General features: G+C 39.3%; 1 protein-coding gene across 8 annotated transcripts; it reads right to left on the bottom strand.

Moving 5' to 3' along the window:
* Positions 1–1216: 1216 nt before the first annotated feature.
* LOC136840780 (optic atrophy 3 protein homolog) lies at positions 1217–24430 on the bottom strand. 8 transcript variants are annotated; one of them, XM_067107664.1, is made up of 6 exons: positions 24003–24137; positions 21592–21877; positions 19629–19805; positions 17478–17600; positions 16925–17136; positions 8450–9930 (listed from the first exon to the last, which is right to left on the bottom strand). In XM_067107664.1, the coding sequence occupies exons 3-6, from the start codon at positions 19765–19767 to the stop codon at positions 9883–9885; spliced, it is 522 nt and encodes a 173-aa protein (XP_066963765.1). In that variant the 5' UTR covers positions 19768–19805; positions 21592–21877; positions 24003–24137; the 3' UTR covers positions 8450–9882. The 8 variants fall into 8 exon arrangements, with proteins under 8 accessions (XP_066963761.1, XP_066963766.1, XP_066963762.1 ...); XM_067107660.1 differs by lacking the exons at positions 8450–9930; positions 21592–21877 and adding an exon at positions 1217–4395 and having other exon boundaries at positions 24003–24230; XM_067107665.1 differs by lacking the exons at positions 8450–9930; positions 21592–21877 and adding an exon at positions 1217–4395 and having other exon boundaries at positions 19625–19805; positions 24003–24215.
* Positions 24431–25672: the final 1242 nt, after the last annotated feature.

The following is a 25672-nucleotide window of genomic DNA, read 5'->3' on the forward strand; positions in this document are numbered from 1 at the left end:
ATGAATTGAGTTTGCCGGTCTCGCAGAGCGCCTTCGGTGGAGTGGGATCCTAGGAAAAAAACAGTAAAGAGTGACAGTAACAACTTTAAGACAAGTGACTAAACGATATTTATATATTGTATATTCATTTGCAACACTCATGCACGATAAACTACATTATCAATAATGATTCATGAAGACAATTAATTAATGTAGTTGTTCAACGTATGGTAGTATGTTGTCCTTACCTTTTGGGATGTGTGAACCTTAAGTCAACAGATTTTCCGCTTGTTCGGGCATTCAGAGACGTCATTTTGGCTTCATTTACGAACATCATGCTTTGGAAAGCACATATAAATGCAGAAAGGATTACAAAAATTACAAATAAAAAATCCAGTGATATCGTCGAATTGTCAGTCTCGCAAATGTATTCTTTATCTTTAGCTATTGTTTCTAGGCTACTTTAGCTATCTTAATTCCACTTTTAATGTCCATTTCCTTTGTCATTTTTCATTGTTGTTTCCTTTCCAAAGCTGCTGACGTCTTTTTCTTTTATCTGTCTCCTTGAAATAATTTATAATTAAGACAGAATATGTGCACAGGTATGAAATAACAAAAGACTGATTTAGCCTGATGGAGCAGATTGGAACATAAAATTTAAACCAAAGGCTAAGCACTAGGACCTATGAGGTCATTCAGCACTAAAAGGAAAACTGGAAGTAACAAAGTTTTAAAGGTGTAACAGGAGGAAAACCTCACTTGCACAATGAAACAACTATTAGGAGAGGTTGGAAAGCTTCTCTCTGGTGGAAAGTAAGATGGAAGAAAATATGAACAGAGGTGCAGTAAAAAGAATGAAAGGGGTTGGAGATAGGAGCCAAATGAATGCTGCAAAGAACCTTTAGTAATGTCTACAGTGCACCATGTGAGGTGAATTGATGGGTTTGCAAGGTTGAATCTTTCAAAAATTTGGGAAAAATAAATATGCACTACAGGTTTTTTTTTGACCTGGAATTCAGAGAAAGACTAAACAAGAACCACCAAATAATGGGCAGGTTGAATAAGATTTGGAAATCAGACTGAAAGACAGATTATACATTATTAGCCTGTATTACTGATGGACATGTATCTAAAAGGTTTTGTTGATTTGAGTATAAAGCTTTATGAAGATTATTAGGAATCAGGTGGCAGGATGGCGTCAGAAATGATACCATAAGGGAAAAAATGAAACACGATATAATTCCTGACCAGTTTTGTCTTTAGTTCATACATCTTCAAAGATGACTGATACACAGGGGTAGAAATTTACATTATATGCCAGGGTGACAGTACAAATGAACATACAGATGGTTGAAAATATATTTACACCTGACAGGAAAATCACAGGATACATAACCTTATTTGTTACCGAGGTTAAGACTCCATTAACAAATCTTAAGTTTTTCCATGCAAGTGGGTTTACAACTGCACTGTTAAGCCAAAACAAAATACCTTTCTTGAAGCAAAATCTAAACATTTTACAAGTACCTTTTGAATAAGATGGATCAAGTTCAAACATTCTCACGCTGGCATTCATATTCTTACAAAGCTTTCATTTATAAAACGGGATTTAATCATATTTCTTTCCAATATAATAGTAAAAATCAGATTTTAAAGCACTGTCCAATTGATATCATGACTTTTTTTCATTAACAAGAAGAAAAGTTGCACTGTTCTCCTGAACTTATCTTATAAATTTTGAATGCTGTTGAATTCACTCTTCCGACAATTTTCCAGTTTGGCCAAAATAAACATTTTTTATCACTTTCTGTAGAGTTCTTTGTAAATGGTTTTATCATTGTATTGTTATTCTTAGCGCTACACTAGTTCCACAGTTCTTAAGGATAAAAGGGAAGTCTTTTGAAATTATTACCACTGTACATGCTCTTAATTCATTGTCTAATATAGAACACGGATATTTTAATTCCTTGTCTGCATTCCTTATTCCAGTATTTAGGTCTACATATATGTAATAACTTGCAAAAAGATGAATGTGAAAACTAATTTCTTTTTCTTTCTTGCTTTGGCAAAAATAGAAAACTATATATACTGCACACAATAATTTTGGTTGGTTTTCATTACACATTATATCTTCTATGTAGTATTATGCAATTTGCAAAGGGTGGCCTTTCATCACTATCCATTCCCATAGTGAATCATATCAATGGCATCAAATAACTTAACTTACCAAAGAGAGTAAATTTGCATTCCCTGGATATCTCCTTAATAACTTTTGAGTTAATGCACAATTGATAATGTCTATAAATGTAACATTCACCTGAAACTGTATAATTAACAGATGTGTCTATGCTAAGGATGGTATCATTTTCTGTGAATTGGAGGGCACAGAACTTCTTTCCTTCAAAAAGTCAAACAAGAAGCATAAATGAGCATAGTGGCAGTCTCATGTTTCTATCAAAAATGGAAATACTGTTTACATATCTTTGAAGTCAAGATTGGAATCTGTTATTTCTTGTTGGGAATTACAGTCTGCAAATTATTCAACTTAAGGAGAAAAGAATATAATGAAAATAATAAAAATGGTTGTATCAGGCTGGAGTGTACACTAAGGTAAATTTCAATATTATGATGACTTCCTTTACATTGAAAAATATACAGCATCTGCTCTGTGAATATCAACAACAGGACTGCATCCCTTCCAATCTTTTGCACGTTTAATTAACTAGACTAAATCTTAAATAGAGAGATAAGAAGAAAAACTAGCCCATATTGCAAGAGTGGTTATCTCAATAAAGTCTAGAGTGCAGTGTTCAAAACTGACTGACTCTTGTCATTAATGCAATTTTCATATCTAAATGACTTTAGTGACTTGCAAGCAAATGAAGGCCATAACTTTTTTTTTATGTAAGCGACTATGTTAATAGTCAAATTGCCCCTTGAAGCAGTTTTAAAACAATATCCTATGTTTTTTCTTTTTTTCACTTCTCAGCATTAGTTTTGACCTAAGATGCTAAGTTAACTTCTAACAAAGCTGAGATTTGCAATACTGCACACTAGAGCCACTTAATGCTGCAATTTACAGAGGATACTGTCTTTTACCAAATCGTGAGGAACTATTTGTTCAAGAAAATGCTGTAATACTGTATGAATGAAATGTGAATTATTTTGTCACTGGAAAGGTGGAAATGCTATCTGTAAAACTGAATCTCAGAATTGTCATCTTGCTAAATTATTTCCTATTAATTATCTTACATTCTATGCAAGAAGTACTGTACTGTTTTTGCCTTCAAACTATTTGTTTGTATATTCTATTTATTTCAACATGCTACATTCACTTTTCACATTTTTCATAATTTTTCAATATCTGACCTTGCATTGCAGTAAACTTGCTATGAAATAAATAAGGTTACCTCAGAAAGTGTTCCTACTTGCCCCCAGAATCTTTAAAATGTAGTACTGGAGGTTTCTATACACAGGCAGCCGGTTTACGACACAACGCTGATCGAACGGAAGAAATATGGCTACAAAATGGTAGAATAATCAAAATTTGGAGGCTTTTTTGATGAAAAACTCAATAAAAATGCAGTTTACATCATTTTCAATACACCCAAAGCATTAAAAGTAAGGTTTTCCTAAGATTTTTTGACGATTTTCGACGATTTTTCGGCTTACGACACAGTGTAGGAATGGAACCCCCATTGTGTTATATACTGCCTGTATATAACACAGTACACTGTAATACGAAAAGCAATTTTCATCTAGCTACCTTAAATTTGAATGTGAAGATGAGGTTATATACAGAAACTGAAGAAACAGATTGTATGTCCTGGAAAGCTAGAAGAGTGATACATACTACATAGGGCAGTTGGCCCAACTTATAAGCCGAGGGCTTGAATCCAAGATGGCTGCCATAGCACAGTAATTGATCACCTAGTGCATCAATAACTTGCCAGTTTTGCAAGTCTTGGGTTCACTGGACCCATCCAAATGGGTTGCGCACAGGTTTAAATTACGGGTCCAGGATTAAATTAAAAGCACTTAGTTCAATATGACTAGACAAAGTTAAAGACATAATGTGTAAGATGAAATTCTGTAATGCATGCACAGCTACAACTGCTCATTTTGAAGAGTATTGGCAGTGCAAAATATAATAATTACAGGTACTTATCACAATTCTTTCAATATATACAAAATCAAATTCACAATTCTTGAGACCAAAATACAGCATACCTTAACCATGAAAACTAAGGTTTGCAATTAACTACTGTATACCAGCACATTCAAGAGGATATCTCAACTTCTGATTTTTGATCTTGCATCCATCACTGCTCTTATTATAACACTTTCATGAGATGTGTTTTCAGCTTTTCTGGAATCAAACTTCAGTGACTGTTCTTCAGGAGGCCTTCCTTTCACCTGAAAGGAACAAGAGTCTAAACTAGTTAATCAAATACAAAGAAATTAAGGAAAATAACACAGAGATGTTCAATTGATTTATCAGACTGCAAAACTTCTTTTCACAATTTCTGATCACCTTGGGTTATACTAGATTACAGTATTGCATATGGTTTCCAAATACTTGCACAGTAATCTGCCAGTTATTCCTTTCCCATTACCCACACTTTGCGTAAGTGGTACAGTTCATATTCACATTTTTCAATCATCTTGTTTGGTGTGCAATGCATTCAAGTGTCTTGCAAAGCTATTCAACATGACCTTCAGAGAACACTGTAATAGTGTACTAAAATCATCTGTTTTGAGGATAAAGTGTGCCCGTGTTTATATATATTAATAATCTTGATATATTGAAAGAAATACAATAATAACCTTAAGCCTTATAGGAACTAATATCCTCATTGTCAGAGGGAATCTCTACTGGTATATAAAAATTTTTCATAGACAGATTATGAGGTTCCTGCTTGATTTTCTGACTGCTTATCCATTCTGGTTTGTTGTGATTTTGTCGCCATCAGCTGTTCGTGGGCAAGTCGTTAATCCTGGTGTGGGTCACAGAGGTCAGGTATTTGGCATTCCATCAATCCACAGCCAGAAAAATTTGTTTAAACTCTTAACATACACTAACACACAAACATCTTCCAAAACATACAAAGAAACACCATATAATAGAGTACTGTATCTACCAAGGCGAAAACTCCAGTGAATCAGTCTTGTGCTGCAGAGCAGTGACATGATCTTCATGGCAGCCAAAGAAATAGTGAGGTTTCAATCAAGAGAGTGTTAGGATTTACCTACACTCACTATACACTCATATATCCACCTTGTTGACAAGCTTAAATAATTGTATGAGCCTGTGCAAAAAGAAAGCTTCCATTATAAGAAAAATGTTTGCATACATACCTGCAACAAACAGAAATTAACAAAATTATTCAAAGATGAATGAAAATGACTTAAGACTTTCCCATTCTGCTCAAGCAAGGTTGGGGAGAATTTTGCAGTTGTGTGTGCAGTCTTGTCTGCCTAAATACCTGTTTTTACACTTTGAACACCTCAACATCATTGATTGTTGAAGAGGTTAAATCCCAAAACTCATCTCAGTACAATGGACACTCTCAGCCCTCCTTCCAATATAGTCTATTTTTCGGTGTACAGAAGTATGGTTTGTTTATCCTAACGGGGAGGAAATTACCCACACCTATGCTTGCGCTTTCAGTCAGGTGCAGTCTGGGCAGTGGTTGCCAAATATGTCAGTGAGGAGCTTTTTGGGGAGAAACGGGAGCAGCAAAATGAATTTAATGACCTGATCCTTCTTTTGTACCCAAGCCTAACAGTAATTCAAAAGCCTACTCTAAGACCCTACCAAAAGGATCTCTCTCCATTGAACTAAGTGGACTAAGCTTCAACAGTAATATATGCAGTGATATAAGGCAAGCCTTCTGCCACACTGCGGAAGTTATTCTTATCAAAACTGTTACTGGAGTCATTATTAACTACGCTGTACTTAGTATAGCATAATTAAAACTGATTCTCTTTGGATGGATGTAGATGAGTCAACTGAATGGACCCAGTCCAGTTTTTTAAGACTAGACATCAAAAGGTATTGGCATCTATCTTTCACATTTTGTTAATAAATCTTTGCATAGTTTTAAGTAAAACATGTAATTTTCAACAGTTCAAACCTTGCTGTTTTGGGGAGAGTCATTTCAGTGACAAATTTATCCCTGAACTATACTTCCATGAAAAAGTACAGTAAGATTCTGGTAAGAATCCGAGGGTTAATACATTTTGAAGAGACTGACAAACATAAATAACTCATATGATTGCTGGTAAACACTACCCTGAATGTGATGGACGAGCGAAGTGAGATTTTCATATCTAATAATAGTGTTTACCGATTTACATACTCTAAATTAGTATTGATATTATATTATGGGGTAGTGCTGTATTAAAAAACCATAAACATTAATCTAATTAAAATATGTACAGTATTGAGTTTGTTCATTTATCTGAGCACAGGTTATTGTTTGAAGGGCAGGTAAAGGAAAGGCAAATACTGTAATTAAGGAGTTAATGTAGCTGAACCATCCTGAAGGGAAATAGTGATTGCTAGGACAAAAATCACTTTACCTAGCACCACTGAAAATCACTTGGGTAACCGAAGCCACCCAAAGCCTGAGTAAAATTGTTAGTACACTTTACAGCAGACACAAAACACAATTAGCTGACTATTAAGCACCAAGGTATCTCTAGACTCATGAGTATACCTACCTGTCTATTTCCATTTCTTATACAGAGATTGAAGTGTATTGGGGAAATCATGCTTCTTGTAAGTACTTGGTTTGTTGGGTCATGTATGGATAAAGAAAATTAGGCTTTGAAATATTGTGCAAAAGACCACCAAGGTTACAGGGACTAAATGCCAGCTGAAGTGATATGCGTACATCAAATTTTGAATGAAGCTTCAAGCCTAAGATGCAATTATTTTTTCCTGTACATGCACATTTTAGCACAGGTAAAATGATCAAAATACTGCTGTCAGGAACAATAATAAAATAAATGCATTACTTGGCCAGACAATAACACTGACAGATGGACACCATTCTTCATATGAGGCAAACTGCAGTAAATTAACGGGTGAAAGTTTACCTCTGAATGCTGAATACGAATATATAAAAATGGTGGGCTAGTTGAATAATTTTGATGTTTTTAGCATAATCCATGATTATAAGCTTGGCTTTATGAGTCCATCCCATAGGAGTGATTGCCAGGCAACCAGTCATTATCTCTCTCTCTCTCTCTCCAAGTATGCAATCTTGTTCTGTTTCTGACCATCTTCAACCCTGTTTCTTTTTTTCCTCTCTTCATTATGTACTTCTTTCATTTTTAAATTTTATGCTCTAGTTAATTTATGTCTAAACATCGGTACAGTTACTCATAGCCAATCTCTTCTCTCAATTATTTATACATTGCTCTCTTTAATGCTAAGTTTTAAAAATTACCTTTGAATGAAAAACTGCTCTATTGCTTATATTTTTTACTATGAATACACTTCACTGGGAAATAAACTCTACTCTGTTGCTTGTATATGCTTTACTGCAATATCATAGCCTGTCAACCTCTCTCTAATAAAATATTTTTCATAAATAAAATTCATTTTTTATACAAACTCATCACTCTATGATAGACTTAAATGAACACCAGCCAATTTCCAAATACACTCCAAAAGCAGAAGAGAGGTTCCCCAGAGTTCCATACTAAAAACTGAAAATCTGGGAGTAAAACAAAGAGGTGTGCTTGGTCTGTAAAAAGCATTTAGAATTATTTTACTACTACAGGAGAGTGCTCTGGGGCCCAGACGTGCTGATGACAAGGAGGCAACTCTTCTGCTTTTGGAGCAAGTTTGAAAAGTGAACTGGGGCAAATCTAGGAATATTTGTCAACCAATGGGCAAAAAACAAAAATGTTCAAAATAAATTAAAATTAGACTGTATTATTTCTAAATTCATATGTAAATTATTAACAATTTTATTGGGAAAAGGTAAAATACTGTTATGTCTATGATTACATGACAGGCTAGTAGGCCATGAGCTAGAATATATAATACTTTACAAAGATCTTAATACTTTACAAAGATCTGAATCCCCCAGTATCTCCAACCAGCTTCAATTCCCCACCCAATTTATCTAGAATTTTGATGCTCAGCTACAGTATCATAAGAATTGACAATATTCAAGTAACTTAAAAAGTTTCAAATGGCAACCATCCAATAGATTACCAAATCAACTTGAATGCTACATCAGTTCAAAGCACTGGACCAAAGTTCATTATCTATCGAAATAACCTAAGTCTCTCTATAAACACAATAATCTACTGTTGTAAATCAAGGCTGTTGAATGTTCTTAAAACTTCATAATCTAAAATTAATACATTATTCCTCTAAGGGCAAAGCTTTAACTAGTAGTTACACATGATATCAAGTAGTGTGGATTGGTATGTTTAAAAAAAACAATGGTAACTTCTTGAAGATGATCTCATTTTATTAAAAAACCCTACATGTGACCATCTACTACTGGTGCACAGTTTTTACATTCACTGAGTACTGAGACACATGAATTCAAATGCAGCAAATCTTAATTTCTATGTGAATTCAGAAGTAAAATAAAACAAAAATTTCAGGAGGTTCTAAGAACAAAAGTACATGTTTGTTCAACAACAAACCCAATTCTTATAATTAACCCTTTTGTGTACCACACAGTGCTGTATACTTCAGCCCCTGTTCAAAGAAGGAGAAAATACCAGGTACTGCACATGAGCAGACACACCCTCAAGTCTCCAACAGCAGACAGGATAGTTTTGTGCGAGCACCACCAGTCACTCTCCGACATTCTCCAGAAATTTTCCACTTTAGCAAACCTTATCTATTATAAACTGGCAAATTCTGGCTACATTTAGCAATGCAGTCCTTCCTATCTAAATTAAGGTTGGACTAATTATAAGTAATGAGTTTGTGGTGTAACAATTATAATTTCTGAAAGTAAGGGCTTCCACAAAAAAACCATACCCTAAGATGCAAGTTCCCGCCTCCCCAGCCTCTTGTTGTGAACAGCGTTCATGGAAAGACTGACACAAAGAATGATCTCATCTGATGTTAGAAACCCTGTACAATATTGGCCAACTACCATATTCCTCCTCCTACAGGGACTGAAGTGTTGCGGACTTATATGATGCACAAAAAGAGTGATCATTAGTTAGATGTTTGTTTAAAAAATTTTTTATCCCTTTAAAAATATATTTTTCATTTTTGCTGCTTTCCTTTTTGTGAGCTACTTAACCTCCACACTTGGCATTTTAATGAGTTCTGCTGTGACTTTACATGAATTTAAAAAAAACTTTGCATCACTGATTTTTCTGTGAAATGATATTGCACAGCATCAAGTTTAATATAATATTTCACACAACTCCTTAAAATAAGGTGATTCAAGTTGTTCATCCTCACTCCCTTTGCAAAACTATCAGTTGCAACTGCCAACAGACTTTGATATCAATAAATTCTTTATACAGTAATATTATGAAAATATAAAAATGAATTCAGATCATATTATTCTGTCATGCTTTCAATTTCAAACTACGTACATTTACGTCACTTCCAACAAATATTCTTCAGCTTCATTTCATATTTTGCTAGAGTAAATTGAGGCCACTCCCATACCCTAAACTGTAAGATAACAAAAATGTCTACCTCATATATACACAAAAATATTTCATACATATGACTAGCAGGGTCCTGCAGATGTAACAATGGCCCACAAATTCATGATAGCACAACATCTCTATATATACAGAAACTGAATGTTTTCTAAGCCTTTTAACAGCAACAACAACTTAGAAAATTATCTATCACAGCTATTTCTAAAGGATTTATAACCACGGCCTAAATGGAATAGCTCATTTAGTTTGTGTAGAATTCTTTTCTTTTATTTCTACTGTCAGTTCCTGTAAAGAAAAAATACAAGAAAATAATTGAACTGAAGGAAAAATATAAAATAACATTAACTACCAGTAATGTATTATTACCTTCAAGTAAAACTAAACATTCTAATAAAGATGAATCACACTAAACTAAAAATAGAGAATTACAAACACTGAACACAATGCAGGGTACAGCAAATATTCAATCACACATCTTTTTTTTTTGCAAAAAGACATTTAATTATGTACATAAAGACAATATTAACCCTATAAGAGAAGACACTACTAGAGTCTATCATTAAATCAAACCATCCTTCTTTCTTCTTTTCCATCCTCATTATTGTTACTAATGGGATTAATGGGGTAAGTAATAGGTGCACAGCAGGCATGAAAGTTTATCCAGTTTCCTAAGCAAGCATTTTTAGACCTGAAGCTCAAAAGCCCTAAATATTTACAGACAGACTAAAAAACCAATGGCTACCTACATTTATATTTCATCACACACATATATATACATACTACTGTCCATAAATTACCAGTATATCCTTATGCAGTCACTTGGACATAAAGACAAGACTCAAAGCATTGTAAGCAGCTTACAATGCTTACATTACACTAACTTGGATAATATGATATTTTAATGATAAAATAAAGTTTGTTCATACTTACCTGGCAGATATATATATAGCTGTATTCTCCGAAATCGACAGAATTCAAAAACTTATGGCTTCTTGATGGGCAGTGGTTAATACCCATTCCATGCCGCTGGGAGCGGTATCAGGAACCATTCCCATTTTTCTATTCAGATTTTCTAGTGCCACTGTCTCCTGAGGGAGGAGGGTGGGCACTATGATTATATCTGCCAGGTAAGTATGAACAAACTTTATTTTATCATTAAAATATCATTTTGTTCATGCAACTTACCTGTCAGATATATATAACTGAATCCCACCATTGGAGGTGGGAAGAGACAGAATAGGATTTAGAAACAAATATATGTAGGCGATTGACGCCTTGGTTTCCATACATTTGTTAGCATAGCTGACTTACGTGATTACAGTCACGGCCCGCTTCTGCTGCTTTACTACAGTCTCCAGCAAGGTAGTGACCTATATAGCTGGTGAGTTCTAGATGATCTGTCCACAGGGCATGACCACAATGGGACTAGATCATAAGACCATACTGTGAGAGCAAAAGGAGCAAACGACCAACCACCTGACCGAGAGCATCAACAGGACCTGCGAAGGGGCCTAGATCGGTGGGAAGTCCCGTGGCCCAACTTACAGCTTTTCGACATGCCCTCTCCTGGTCCTGGGAGTCCGACAGAGGTCCAGGCCTATGTTAGCATAGCTGACTTCGTGATTACTGTCACCCAAGCCTGCTTCTGCTTTACTAGAGTCTCCAGCAAGATAGTGACCTATATAGCTGGCGAGTTCTAGATGATCTGTCCACGGGGGCGTGACCACAATGGGACTAAGATCATAAGGCCATACTGTGAGGGCAAAAAGAGCAACAACCAACCACCTGACCCTAGAGCGTCAACAGGTCCTGCCGAAGGGAGCGCCAGATCGGGGGAAGCCCCGTAACCCTCTTGCGACTTTCGACATGCCCTCCTGGTCCTGGAGTCCGACAGAGGTCCAGGCTAGAAGCGTTTATGGGACCGATCTGGCGTAAAAAACAAAATCAAGATTAAAATATACTTCCCTAACCTCTAAAGGGATAGGATGAGTGACGCTCCCTGCCCGCAACACTGTGTCTGCAGAAGCGACAACAGGTCCTGCCGGGCGCTAGATCGATGGGAAGCCCCAGTAACCCTCCTGTGGCTTTTCGACGCCCTCCCCTGGTCTGGGAGTCCGACGGAGGTCCAGGCCTAGAAGTGTTATGGGGCCGATCTGGAGCGGAAATGTATGGTCTAGCGAATAGCAGTCTTAGGCGTCGTCTTCACGTCCCAAGAAGTAATGTAGTTAACACCGAATTGTTTTCTTAGCCAGAAGGTGGTACCCAGAAGATCGCGCAGGACATGTTCTTCTGGAAAGCCACCGAGGTTGCAATGGCTCTAACCGTGAGCCTTAACTTCAAAAGACTCAAGTCACTGTCTTGAACGTCGGAAAGTGCGTCTAAAATGGTGCTTCTAAAAGAACGCCAGTGCATTCTTAGAAAGAGGCAAATCTGGCCTCTTGACAGAGCACTACAGACTGTCGAAGGACCTCGGACTTTCCGGAGTCTTCTGCAAATAAAATTTGAGAGCCCTGACAGGACACATGACTCTTTCTGGTTCATGTCAGAGAATTTCCATCATACCCTTAATCTCGAAGGTCCTGGGCCAAGGGGTAGACGGGTTCGTTTTAGCAAGAACATCGACTTAGAGAACATGCTGCATTATGGCCTCTAAAACCTACATGATTATTGATAGCCTGAAGTTCACTAACCCTCTTCGCATTAGCCAGAGCAGTTAGGAAAAAACCTTCCTTGTCACATTCTTTGAGACGCCGAAGAAAGAGGCTCGAAGTATCTGACATAAAAAAATTTAGGGCGACATCAGGTTCCAGGGAGGCGCCCTGGAATGAGGTACCTTGACAGTCTCAAAGGATCTCAAGAGATCGTGAAGATCCTTGTTGTCGGCTGATAGTCTGAATGCAGTTAGACTCAGAGCTGGGAAGTTTTTGAGGTACCTTTCGAAATGGGGCTGCCTGAGCAGATCTACCAAGGGACGTCCCCATAACCTCCACAGCTCCTGACATACTTCCTCGTGAAGGGGTCCACTCGGTCGGTAGAAGCTGTTTCGGCCGAGAAGGTCCACGGATATTCTCCCTCCTGCAAACGACCTTGCAAGGATCGTGATCCCCAGCGCATGGGCCCAAAGCAGGATCTCCTTCGCCAGGGCTAACAGGGACCGGGAACGAGTTCCTCCCTGTTTCTTGAGGTATGCCAGGGCTGTGGAGTTGTCTGAATTTACTTACGACTCGGCCTGACACTTGGCTCTCGAAGGATTGAAGGGCCAGCAGGATCCCTAATTCCTTGGAGATTGATGTGCCAGGACACCTGTTCCCCTCTCCAGGTGCCTGACACTTTCTCCCCCTCCTAGTGTTGCTCCCCATCCCTCCCTGGGAGCGTGGAAAACAACACCAGGTCGGGGCTCTGAGGGAGAGAAACCCCTTCTGCCAACCTCGAGGGTGAGCCACTACCTCAGGTGAATCTTGGAACCGGGAGAGATCTTCAGGTCTCCTCTGGATTCTCCTTGTCTATTCAGTTTTCCGGCCAGGAAAAAACTGGAGCGACCTGAGATGAAGTCTTCCCAGGAAACAAACTTCTCCAGAGGAAATGGTCCCCAGCAAACTCGTCCATTCCCTCACCCGAGCATATTTCCTTCCCTAGGAAGGATGAGACTTTTCTAAGCATTGCTACTGACGTTCCTGGGATGGAAAAGCTGAAAAGTTACCGAAACCATCTGAATCCCCAGATAGACGATGGACTGCGTCGGGATCAGATGGGACTTTTCTCGTTCACACTAGAGTCAGGGACTTTGTCAACTCTAAATTAGCATTCAGGTCCTCCAGACACCTTGACCTGTGAAGAGGCTCGGATGAGCCAATCGCCAGGTAAAAGCGAGATAAATACCATGGCGAAAGCCATCTACCACATTTCTCATGATAATCGTGAAGATCATGGGAGCTGTGCTTAGCCCGGCAAAGAGCTCTGCATTGAAACACTACGTCCCCTAGTACAAACCTCAAATACTTCCTCGAATGGGGATGTATGGGAACGTGAAAGTAAGCGTCCTGTAAGTCCAGAGGCGACCACCTAATCTCCTGGTCTTAATGTGTCTAAAACAGACTGGGACGTCTCCATCGTGAACTTCTCCTTCACCATGAAGCTGTCAGTCTACTGACACCAAGGACTGGTCTCAATCCTCCCGACTGCTTGGAACTAGGGAACAGTCGGTTTGTAGAATCTTGGGGAGTCAGCCTCAGGACTTGCTCCACAGCTCTTTCTCGAGCATTTTGCTCTATAGCTCGAAAAGGATCTGTTGCTTCTTGATGGAATGAGGACGACAGATCCCTGGCGGCGTGCCAGAAGTGGTGAGTCGAGAAAGGGATTTTGTATCCTCTCGATAACTTCAAGGGACCAGGTGTCTGCCCCTCTTGCTCTCAGGCTCTCGCAAACTAAAGAAGCCTGCCACCTACAGGTGTCTGGAGGCGCTGCAAATCACTTCCTGCCCCAAGGTTTAGGGGGCGGCTCCCGCCTCTGAAAGACCTCTACCTCGGGGAGAAGATCTCGGGAAAAGCTCCTCCACGAAAAGGGCTTCTACTTCCTGGAGGTCTGACCCGACAACGACATCAAAGGGACTGCCGGGCGTCTTGACGAAAAGGCCAAGGGTCTTGAGTGGCCTCCTTCAAGCTGGAGGAGAGATCCTTGAACAAGGACTGGGAAGAGATGGCCTGAAACAGAGAACAGCAAAGCCCTCTGCACGGAGAAACGACTTTGCAAAAGCATGACGCCAAGGCATCACAGGTGTTCCCAGGCGGTCACCCATCCAAGTACTGACCAGACCCAATCGTTGCTTAATCCTCGGCTGATCGCACGAGAAGCGGTGCTTAACGTGGTATGGCTTGGCTATTGGTAGGGGCCATAGGCTGTGTTACAGTACAAGGCCCTCTTCTTCAAGAGGCCCGCATAAAAAGAGGGAAGCCAGTTCCTCCGAGCCATCCCCTGACTGCCCCCTTGTCCATGCAGTTCAACACGCTGGACAGCTCCCAGGCAAGATCGGTCGGGACTCCTAATCCTGACGCCTAGGAGCCCCCAAACACCAGTCCAGGAAATGAAGACCTCCCATGGTCTGGAAACAGTCCTTTCAAATGGTGATCCGTCTCCGACAGTCAGGACACTTTGGCAGCCGACAGGAGGGACCTTCTAGGCGCCATCGACCAAGCTGGCAGCAATCTTCAGGACAACGAAGGACTCTTGAGCCGACGTCCTCCCGGTCTCTTACCACATACCTGCCTTGCCGCTCAGCTTGACGGGAGGCAGGCAAAAGAAGTCTTGCCTTGGGTCTTCCTTCACTCCATCCAGGTGTTAACCTTCTTGAAGGTCTTCTTAAGTCGAGACAGAAGTCATCTTGACAAAACCCCGCGCTCTCCTCAGGACGGCAAACTGCGAAGGAGGAGAGAGAGTGGACGAAGGGTTTAAACCTGTCGCCAAACAAGTCCTTAAGAAAGGCGGCTAACACCTGGTAGTCCGAGACGAAGAAGGGGAGGGCTGCTCAAGGACTGCAGGCTCCGACTCACAAGAGACTCTCCTCTTCAATGGGAGAACGAGGCGCCCGGTCCAACACGCAGATGGATCTTCCCGAGACTTTGATTGCTCCTGAAGCGTCACTGAGCAACCAAAGAGGCGCCTCGAGAGTCCATCCGGCGTCCCTGCACGCAGCGAGAGGAGCGTCCTGACGAGCAGCTACAGAAGGCCAGGATAGCTGCTTGCGATGGAGCGCGATGGCGGTCAGCCGAAGCGTCCTGCACGGCAGCGAGGCGTCCTGACGAGCAGCTACAGAAGAGTCCAGGATAGCGCTTGTGGGCCGTCCACGCTGGTGGTCCAGCCGGCGTCCTGCCGCGGCAGCGAGAGGAGCGTCTGACGAGCAGCCACAGAGAGGCGTCCAGGATAGCTGCTTGCCGGAGCGTCACGATGGCGGTCCAGCCGAGCGTCACTGCACGGCAGCGAGAGAGCGTCTGGACGAGCAGCCACAGCGTCCCCAGGATAGCTGCTTGCGAGCGTCACGCTGCAGCAGAGCTGTCACGATGGCGATCCAGCGGTGAGAGCACGACTGGGAGACGGCGCTGGACAAAGGCCCCCAGTCAATATATTGTGAAATAGGCTACCTACTTGGGAAGTCTCAACTCCCGCTTAGCCTCATTTAGTACTAGAATTTGGCTCATTCTCACGTTAGCCGGTAGATTTAAATCAGTCTCATGAAGATAAACCTATTCGTCGTTTTAACTAAAAATTATGGTAGGTTATCTCTCACTGACTAAAACTAATGTTTTGATACGACCTATGAGTAAATTATGGCATCTTTAACGTTTACCGTGCTACTTGAACTCACGTAAAGCGTTTGTTTACTTTTACTAGGAGGCAGCCATTGCCTACGTGACGTCACTCTAGTTCTCAAAAACAAACCTTACATTTCCTTTAATAACTCCATAAGTGTTTGATTTTATTGTAACAACATAGTTACGAAAACTTTATTGGACACTTATCCTTCTTCAGCGTCCATATACGAGTCACGTTCTGCGTGCACTTTGACTGACCCAGCGCTACTATTGTTTCTTCTTATTATCGTAAACATTTCGCTCAATCTATGCACCGTTAATAGATAATATTTTGTTAGCCATCTTCCAGATGCAAAAAGGAGCACTATTAGTGCGAGAATGAAATCCTGAACTAAATTAGCAGGTGTGGGGCAAAGTAAGCAATCATTTATCACAAACCTGCTCTACACCTCATGCATATAAAGTGAGGATCTACCCGAAACTTTGAGTAGCCTCACCTTAAACCCATTCACAAACATACCTGAAGCTAGCACCAGATCCAGACATCATCCAAAGAGCACCAAAAGCAAATTCCATAAAAAGTGCCAATCCACAATCCAAAGACAAAACCAAAAGTCAAATAGAATACTGTATGGAAAATAATGAGTTTCTGAAATCCAAAAACCAGGTACTGGAAAACAGTTGTTGACAGTACCAGCGACAGAGAAAATCTGAATAGAAAATGGGAATGGTTCCTGATACCACCCCCCAGCGGCGGAATGGGTGATAACCACCTGGCCCCACTACGTGTGCAGCCGTGCTTTTGGAATTTGTCGGACTGGAGAATACAGCTATATATATATCTGACAGGTAAGTTGCATGAACAAAAAATATATCACGGAAACTACCACAGTATTCGCAAGCTTGGCAGCAACAGATGCATGCTTTGCAGCTGTAAGAAGACTGGGAATTTCTTAGATATCAAAGGTCCTTACCTGCATCTGATGCTGTGTCGCATAAACTGCTCTTGTTAATTCTCTAATTTTTGTATCAAGTTCTTCGTTGGCGAACGTCAGCTCATTTATACGGTTTTCGAGGCCGTTTATAAAATCTGCTTCTTTCTCTTCTTTCTTTCTATCCTTTTCCTTTTGTCTACCCACTTCAAAAGCAAGGATAGCAACAGCAATCCCAAATATCACACCCTCACCTTCACAAGAGAGAATAAACTCAACTGTAAAATAATAGTAGTACTGTACATGTAATCATAAGACTACTGTACAAGGTAATTACTGTATATTGGAAGGTCATATTACATTTGACCCCACAGAATTTATAATACTTTTTCATGGTGCAACAAGGAACTAAAAGTATTTACTACATTCTTCTAAATAAACATGTATATTTATGAAAATCAATTCTGTTGTGCTCAGATGGTGAAAATATATCAAACTATTTAAGTTATTTTTGTTTTATATCTCATCAGTACATATACTTAATCTAACTGAGCACATAATTACTCTGAATCACAGTAGTACTGTGTAACTTTACCTAATAAGTTTGCTCCCAGCTCAATTGCAGCTTCTTCATTGAGTCTTGGAATTGGCGCGCTCTCCTTCGACCGGGTAATGTTCATCACATACATTTTCATTCGAACTTCACACCAGTGATAAACTGAAGGTTTAAGAAATTAGCTATGAGGATTCAAATACTGGTAACACATAATGCACAGCTGCTTATTGATGCAGAAGTCAATGGCATCTACACCAAATGCAACAAACTTAATATGAATAGTACTCAGCCATTACTGTACTCACTTTGAATTAAATAATTCCATACTTAGTCACTGGACAAGCTTAGAGAGTTTCTAATGGTAAACAACTGTATTATTCCATTTTTACCAGTTCTATAGATCCAAAACCTTTATTTTCACTAATTCCTTAAGAGCCAGTCTGACAGTCAACTAAAAACTGAATATCTGCTGATTTAATTTCATTGATTTATGAAAGTTTGGTCAGATGATCTGGCACTGTAACATACAGATTATTCAGTATTGTAAAGAGAATGGTTTAAAGGTAAAACTGTCATAATTTAATAACTAATAATCAAGAATGCAACTGATAAAAATGGTTAAATATCATAATATACTTTAATATCATTATAAACATGATTTTGCCTTTTCTCAATTACATCCTGGGGATAGTCCACCAATAACTGTTCCACAGTAAAGGGGATGTCACAGACATCTCAAATTTTGCTGGTACATTGCAATAAGAACTTGTGGGATAAGTGAGTAAAACATAACCTTAGACCATTCAACCTATGATAAAGCCTCCATTTTCTCTGGTAAGACAATGACCAAGAGTCAGCCAAAGGATGGATTCTCTGATGTTTCAAGTTCTCAGAGAAAGAACTCCATTTGCTTTGTACATTCAGCAAGATTGGTTAAGCTATTTCATACCAGTGCACTATGCGGGGTTGCGAGAAAAAATCAGCTATCCAATTTTATTGAGTATTATGGCCTCCACATTGGCCTGTTCATAGCACCTTGATATCAGAAGGGGTCACCACCCAATATAACTGGACTGACAATTTGTAATGGGACGCAACCCAACAAAGCCATCCCTGTATTTTACATACAGTTGAATAAGAAAGACTGTATTGCTTTACAGTGTTAGGGAATCAGAATACTGTAAATAGCAAATCTCTGTAGTCTTTGGAATTTCTAGAGATGTTAGTATAGCTGCCAATTCAACTGTAAAACTGAAGCATTACTAGATACAGTATTCAGCTACATGGGGTTCATCATCATGCACAACTTCAATGCCAAAATGACAACCCCATCCTGGGACTTCAACCCATCCGGGTAGAATTTGATGAAGGCTTGGCTAACCTTAGTTTTGGCTCAGGTAAGAACTTCTCGCTTAAAGCTGTTGGTCATACTACAGGCTCACTCATCAAAAAAGTGGGGAATATCTGGATATTCTATTTTCATGACCCTCTGCTCCTTTAAGGAACTATCTTCTACCTCTTCTGTAACAGGCAACTGGAAGGGTTTCCTTGGACTAGAGATGTTAAATTTTCCTCATTTACATTCTCCAAGCACATATTTATTAAGGTTAAAAAAAAAAAAAACACTTCCCTTCTTGGAGTTGGAGACATTTGATAAAAGTCTAAAACCAAAGTTCCAGTTCTGTGAGCACATCAGCAATGCAGACACCCTGACTTGAGTACACACAAAGAAAAATAGAGTTGAAAATCAAGAGAGAGGGAAGCAGTCCCTAATGTACACTGAAGGGATATCCAGGTATATAGCAAAGGTTTCTATTCTTGTAGGAACAAACATTAGCTCAGAGCAAGGTGAAAAAAACAAGCCACAGCCAAGCGAAAGTTCATCTACGACTCACAAAGATGCTTCCAACGACAATTAGCAAAACAGATCCACATTCAGTTAGGGGTGGGTATAGTTAGACTGTCACCAGGGAAAAATTGAAAGTTAACTACAGTAGTAGAGTCTGATAAGAACTATAGCATACCATAGGCTAGGTCTGAAAACTTTGGTTATAAGCATTTTCCTTTACTGGATAACCATGAAATACCAAAGAACCTATTATCATGAGATTTCACGGTACAGTGTTCACAAATCTGACTTCTTTTCATATCCAGGATACTGAAAAACACTCATTACACAAATCTACCTACGTCGCGCTGGTGGGAGGCAAATCTTCTCTTTAAAGAATGCATTCCTAATAGCCCCACGTCTTATTCTGCTAGATAAAGGCCGAGCAACTTGTTTCACAAAGAGAAATGCAAGTTTGGCAAGAGGAAAAATGGGAGCCATGAGTTTTTGTTCCTCTGATGCTGTAACTTAGATCCCACCTGCAATACAAGACAGCCTCATTACTGGAACTGTGTTAAGTTGGTTATGTGCAAAGTCAACTAACAGATACTTATTAAAACTTTTCTGTCATTAAAATATGCTATAAGAGACTATAAAAGTTAACTAAAAACATGGTAAACCTGTGGAGGTTACAAATCTTAGTAATTACAGTACATCCAGTTAACAATACTGTAATGAATTTCAAACCACCTCACAGAGCAGAGCATTTCTTTAGACTTTCAATTAGCAAGAGGAGGATAACTATGGCTCCCATTTTATTAACCAAACTACAGTCTGATTTGAAAATAGAAAATTGAAAAGAATTTCCAAGACAGTACTCTATTCTATAACACACAAATCATTGTTTTAAGCATTTTAATAACCACCTCTATGTAGCAAAGGTCCACAGCCCTTCCAAATATTTATTTGAAGGGAGTATACAGACAAAACAGTGAACAGTATATCAAAAAACATATAATGTACTGTACTGCAGAGAAACATTTAAAACTCCTTCCCAACACACTATTTTACATGACCAAGTTAACAGTACATAACAGTAAAATTGGGGTTGTTATATTATTATACTAAAACAGTTCAAAGAGACCACTGTCTTACACTTCTAGTCTCACATTTGGGGCCTACCTGAGGGAATTGTTCTTAAATGAGGAGTGAAAACACTGTTAGCAATAAAGATCTTCCTCTGGGAAGAGAAGTAAAACATTACTCTAATCCCAAGGTCTGTCCCAGGAAAACATAATGTGTTAGCAGGCTTCTTCAGAAAGGGCATGTGTTGCCATCACAGCAGTCTCTAAATCAAGAGAGGTTTTGAAGTACACCTCTAGTTGACTTAATTTGCAACCAACAAGAACAAGCAACTCCTAAAATGCTGTACAGCTTTCCTGAACAGCACCAAGGCCTTTATGATGCCATGGGACTATCTGGAAATTTATGCCCTCTCACTGTTCTCACATGACCACTGCTAATAAAGCTGCAGTCTTCTCTGTAGCCCCTACAGGCTTGCTTCCCAGAAAATATAAAGCTCTCTGGTAGACCATTAGAAGTTCCCATCATGTTGGGAGAAGCTACAGAAACAGTCACACTTTTGGCATTACTGCAAATTTGCCCATCCAGCTACATGCATGAGTTATCTGGCAAATATCAACTGGTGGAAGAATTTCCTGCAGAAGCCACTAAGAACATGCCCCATGGGAAAGCCTTGACCTCTAGACATGACCAGGCCATGTGAGGCATCATTTGTTGTAGCAGAAAAGCACATATCCTCTAAGACAACTACTACTCTCATAGTAGCTAACTTTCTACTAAATTTACAGAAAGTGATGAATTTGTCCATAGTCATCCAAGACTACATGCATTAATTTAAGGTCAAATAATAAGTGAAAACATATGTACCAGCATTCTGAGAAGGAGGTTCCTCCAAAATCCTTGAAGTTGGACACTAGATTTGCAACTAGGTCTCAAATACTTATCAAGTACTAAATCTAAGTCAATGGATCACACCTCCCTAAAGAATAACTCTAAAGACCAAGTTCATTTTAGCTCTAGCCTCTGTTCATAGAATAAGCTAACTCCACAGATTATCAAGTCAGATATCCCAGGTAAGAACTGGCGCTGTACTGGCTTGTGTTTAGTGCCTGGTTTCTTACCAAAAACTTAAGCAACTCCCTAACTTCAATCACCAGCTACCTTCAATATTCCTACTTTACTTGTACAGTTTCTAGCAAGGAAAATCTTGCCTTATGCCATGTAACTGCCATAAGGTGTTACCTTGAGAAAACTTCTGGCTTCGTAAAAAGAGGTTCGGTTCTTGGTTGGTTTTATCTTATGGCATGACTTGCCACAAAGTTACAATAAACAATATCTCATTTGGGCTCAAGATATTAATTCTTTTTGGTCATTCTTTCACTCCTGAGAGTCAAGCATCAGCATTAAAACTAAAAGTTTATAAGGTTAGGAGCATAGCAACTTGATCGCTTGAAAAGTTAACACCAATATAATCTCTGTTCTTAATATGGCTTCATGGAAGTGGCAGCTGGTGAAGTTCTTTATCAACCTGAAAAACAAAGGGAAGATGCATTCATTATCTTCCTCATCTTCTAAACTTAGGATGCAGGTAGTTATGATATTTGCTACTATGCCTTATAAGAATGGTACTGATTTTTCTATCACAGCTGTACCATCATCAATGGCAGATGAAGAATGAAAGGATGTTGACAGGTGAGTGGGCAGTAAGTTGTCACTCACCTGCTTGCCAGCAATTAATCACCTTAACAAACTTCAATGACTATTTCCCACTTGTGCCAAGAATAATCCTATAAATAAGCAATTTTCAAAGAAAAGCTCTTAAGTCCTTCAGATTACTTTCAATTATTTTAAGAAGACCATCTGAATGAATGAATAATGAAATTTAGGATATAGAACAAAACTGTGGCACTTTCAGCTATTAAGCAAAAAACAGTGGAAAAGAGAGAGTTCCAGTGGTTGGACGGAAAGATAATAAGATCTGGTAAATAACTGAAATGAAGTATAAGGATCAAAGGTGAAACTGGGATAAAATCCCGACATCTGCACTAGGCAATTAGTTAAGAGAGGTAGGAAAGTAAGACGGTAATTCTAAGTATTAGCTCTGCACCTGTTTTTACCCTGGAAACTGGTTTTTTCTACACTTTTAGGGCTTCTGACACTGGTAGTGCATTTGTTTGTCGTCAGCCAAATGGAATGTCCCTTCACCGTATTTAGTGCTGGACCGGGGGGGGGGAGGGGGCGGTACCCATACGTTAACACGTTATTGCACTTGCCGGACGGGGTATGAACCATTCCAAACAGACGCAGCCGTGCTCTGTCTTGTGAAGATCACGTATGGAAACCCCTTGTTGGATGGACTTCAGGGATTAATTACAGGTTAATTACATTCGTGCGACAAAAATTTAAAGTAAATCCATAATTAGCAACCAAAAAACTGTACAAAAAGTCAAGTTAGAAGGAAATCGCCGCCGCGGAGCTACTACTTAGATCTACCAGTAAGACTGAAGAAAGAAAGCAAGAGTGGATGTAAAGTAAAAAGAGGTAATTCTAAGCCGGCTGTCCGCGGTGAGCTAGACTGTGGCAATTGGCGTTTTTCTATGTTATTTTACTTGCTTTACAAGAATTTAAAGTAATATTTTGTCGGCCGGTTGTAACTAAACTGTGATTGACCTTTGAAGACTACACAACTTGAATTACCTAACGCAGGGTAGGTCTAAGCCGGCATTCCGTGGCAAGCCCGCCCCCCCACCTCCATAGCCAATACGGCAAAATTGTAACCAGTAAACACCTCTAGGGTACGTATGTTGGTATTTTTAAGGGTGTTTACTGGTTACAATTTTGCCGTATTAGCTATGGAGGGGTGGGGGGCTTGCCGCGGAATGCCGGCTTAGACCTACCCTGCGTTAGGCAATTCAAGTCGCGTAGTCTTCAAAGGTCAATGACAGCTTAGTTACAGCCGGCCGACAAAATATTACTTTACATTCTTGTAAAGCAAGTAAAATAACATAGAAAAACGTCAATTGCCATAGTCTAGCTCACCGCGGACAGCCAGCTTAGAATTACCTAAAAAGATATGTGTAGGCTATGTAGCCATGGGCCAAAGAAATGCTGAAGCACCCCTTATGGAGCTAACGCCATATGTGCTGATGGCACTGCCCCATTCCTGTATCTGACTGAGATGTCCTTGGACCTAACCTTACTCATAACGGTACATGGAAACAACTACCTAAGATTTTGGCGAGATATTTACTTTTCATAAGGCCTAAGGTACCCTTACCAGATGCTGTAATACTGTACCAAATAACGCATGTCTAACCTAAAATAATAATTTCAATAAGGTTAAATTAACTGAACTAGCCTATAGGAGATATGATTTTTAATTCACCGGTGGTAGATAACTGGTTGAATGATTTCTTGGGTGTTACCTGGCGTCACTGGCAGAATTGCCAAGGTCACTGGCGTCAATCTACGATAGATAAGCTTCAAACTAATAGCTTAAGCTGATCTCTTACGTCTAACCTTAGATGAGATTAGGTCCACAGGATAATGGGGATCCTATTTGAGGTTGGGGGTTATTTAAAATCACAAACCACAAGATACAAAATACAAATTACATAAGTGGGAATTCCCGCAGCAGAAGAGATGCAACTTACACTGCGCCGGTGGCATTAAGACATAGGTCCTGAAGAAGTGGTTATTCTTCGCACGGTTCTTTGCAAAGCTTGCAAGCGGTTTGGACACTTGTTTAATGACAAGAGTGGCCAATTTTGCAATGGGGAAACCCACTACAGGCATTATTTATGATGCAATCAGGAGGGAGGATGGAGCCTACAAAGTCTCGGAGGTAATTGCAGTCACTCACCTCCTTTGCAGTCTTGTGTGGTTCTTGCCTTTGTAACAGCACCTCACTCTACCCTCATCTCTCATATTTATCTTTATGGATTAATAATTGAAAACGGAAAGGTTTTCCTTACTATCGTGTTTCTTCAATTTTAAAATGTTGCTTTGTCCCGACTAGAGTGCACATAAAAATAACCCCAACATAGCCATTTTTAAGTAAGAGCCTTTGAGGTACAAGGTCAATTTAATCTACATGCCACCCTTCAAAAAAAAAGTTTCCCTCATAATGGTTGTTTTTATTAATCTCACTTCCACACCGTGTGATATAATATTCTTTTATCAATGATTTCTTCTTGTATATTCTACTTATCTTTCTTAACATAATCATACTGTGATTTTTCCTCACTTTTTGCATCCGCCATTTATGCTTGTGTTTTCCCTTCCAACGTTATCATTAATCTCCAGTTTCCATATACAATACTGTACTACCTGCTGATTCCTGTTTTCACACTGAAAGCTCTTCTTTTCAGTTGCCTTTTGTGCTCTCTTCTGACCTTTATATACCTTGTTTTATAGGTATAAACTTACCATTTTTTGCTGACTTTCTTTATAGTCCTTTTTGGACTTTCTAATTTTTCCGTTTTATCTTAACGATTCTCTCTTTTTTGCTGTTGTTTGTCGTTTTTGCCATTAGTTATTACTGCACTCTGTGACTAAGCAAAACAATGATCAAATTAATTTTGGTTAACTTAGTAATCTTAGCATCTCAACAGAAACTGGCTATTCTTTATCTCAGCTTTTTATCTTTCAATTTCTTTTTTCTTATAGTCTTTAATTTCTTAAGCAGCCTTTGTTTCTTTTTTTTAAAGATTTTCAATCTTCAAATTACTATACTGTATTCTATTTTTTATTTTACTATATTACTTTTGGGGCATACTGCTTTCTTTACATCAAGAAACTGTTGTACTTCCAAGACGAGGTTTCCTCGTACAAAAAGGCAATCAGGCAATCTCGCTTTCATCTTCTACTGAAAATATTTCAGCCTATTTGCCAATAATGATCTCAGCAATTTCTGAAAAGACAATTTTCCCCTTTGAGTTGAATATCCTATTTCTCCCAGTGAATAGACCATGATATCAAACTTCCATTTTGCATCCATCCCTTCCCACAGCAATTCAAGTTACTGATCGTCATGTTGCCTCCCCATAACTGTTCATGGTTTCCTTGGGGTTCTTGCATCCTTAAGCAGCAGCACGACATACAGTCCAGAAAACATTCGTACCACTTCTGTAGGACACCTTTCAGCATAACTAACAGTATTGCCTTTTTTCCACTACAAAAGAAGAGGTTCACAGTACTTTTGACACATGTGAAACACAATTCACTACAATCTTTTGGCATTTTTTGAGAACTTTCACATCCTGTGAAAAGATATTATCTTCTGTTGAGAAGGCAAATGCCATGTTGGAGGCTTTAAGAAAAT

Source organism: Macrobrachium rosenbergii, chromosome 8 (assembly GCF_040412425.1).
Source record: "Macrobrachium rosenbergii isolate ZJJX-2024 chromosome 8, ASM4041242v1, whole genome shotgun sequence".
Classification (NCBI taxonomy): domain Eukaryota; kingdom Metazoa; phylum Arthropoda; class Malacostraca; order Decapoda; family Palaemonidae; genus Macrobrachium; species Macrobrachium rosenbergii.

Excerpts from the sequence above, each read along its gene's own strand:
- LOC136840780 (XM_067107659.1), bottom strand. The coding sequence starts at position 24,144 with ATGCCTGTAGTGGGTTTCCCCATTGCAAAATTGGCCACTCTTGTCATT. Across the intron at positions 17,601-24,002 it reads CTTAATGCCACCGGCGCAGT|TTTATCACTGGTGTGAAGTT; the intron begins GTAAGTTGCATC and ends TTAAACCTTCAG. Across the intron at positions 17,137-17,477 it reads GCTGGGAGCAAACTTATTAG|GTGAGGGTGTGATATTTGGG; the intron begins GTAAAGTTACAC and ends TCTCTTGTGAAG.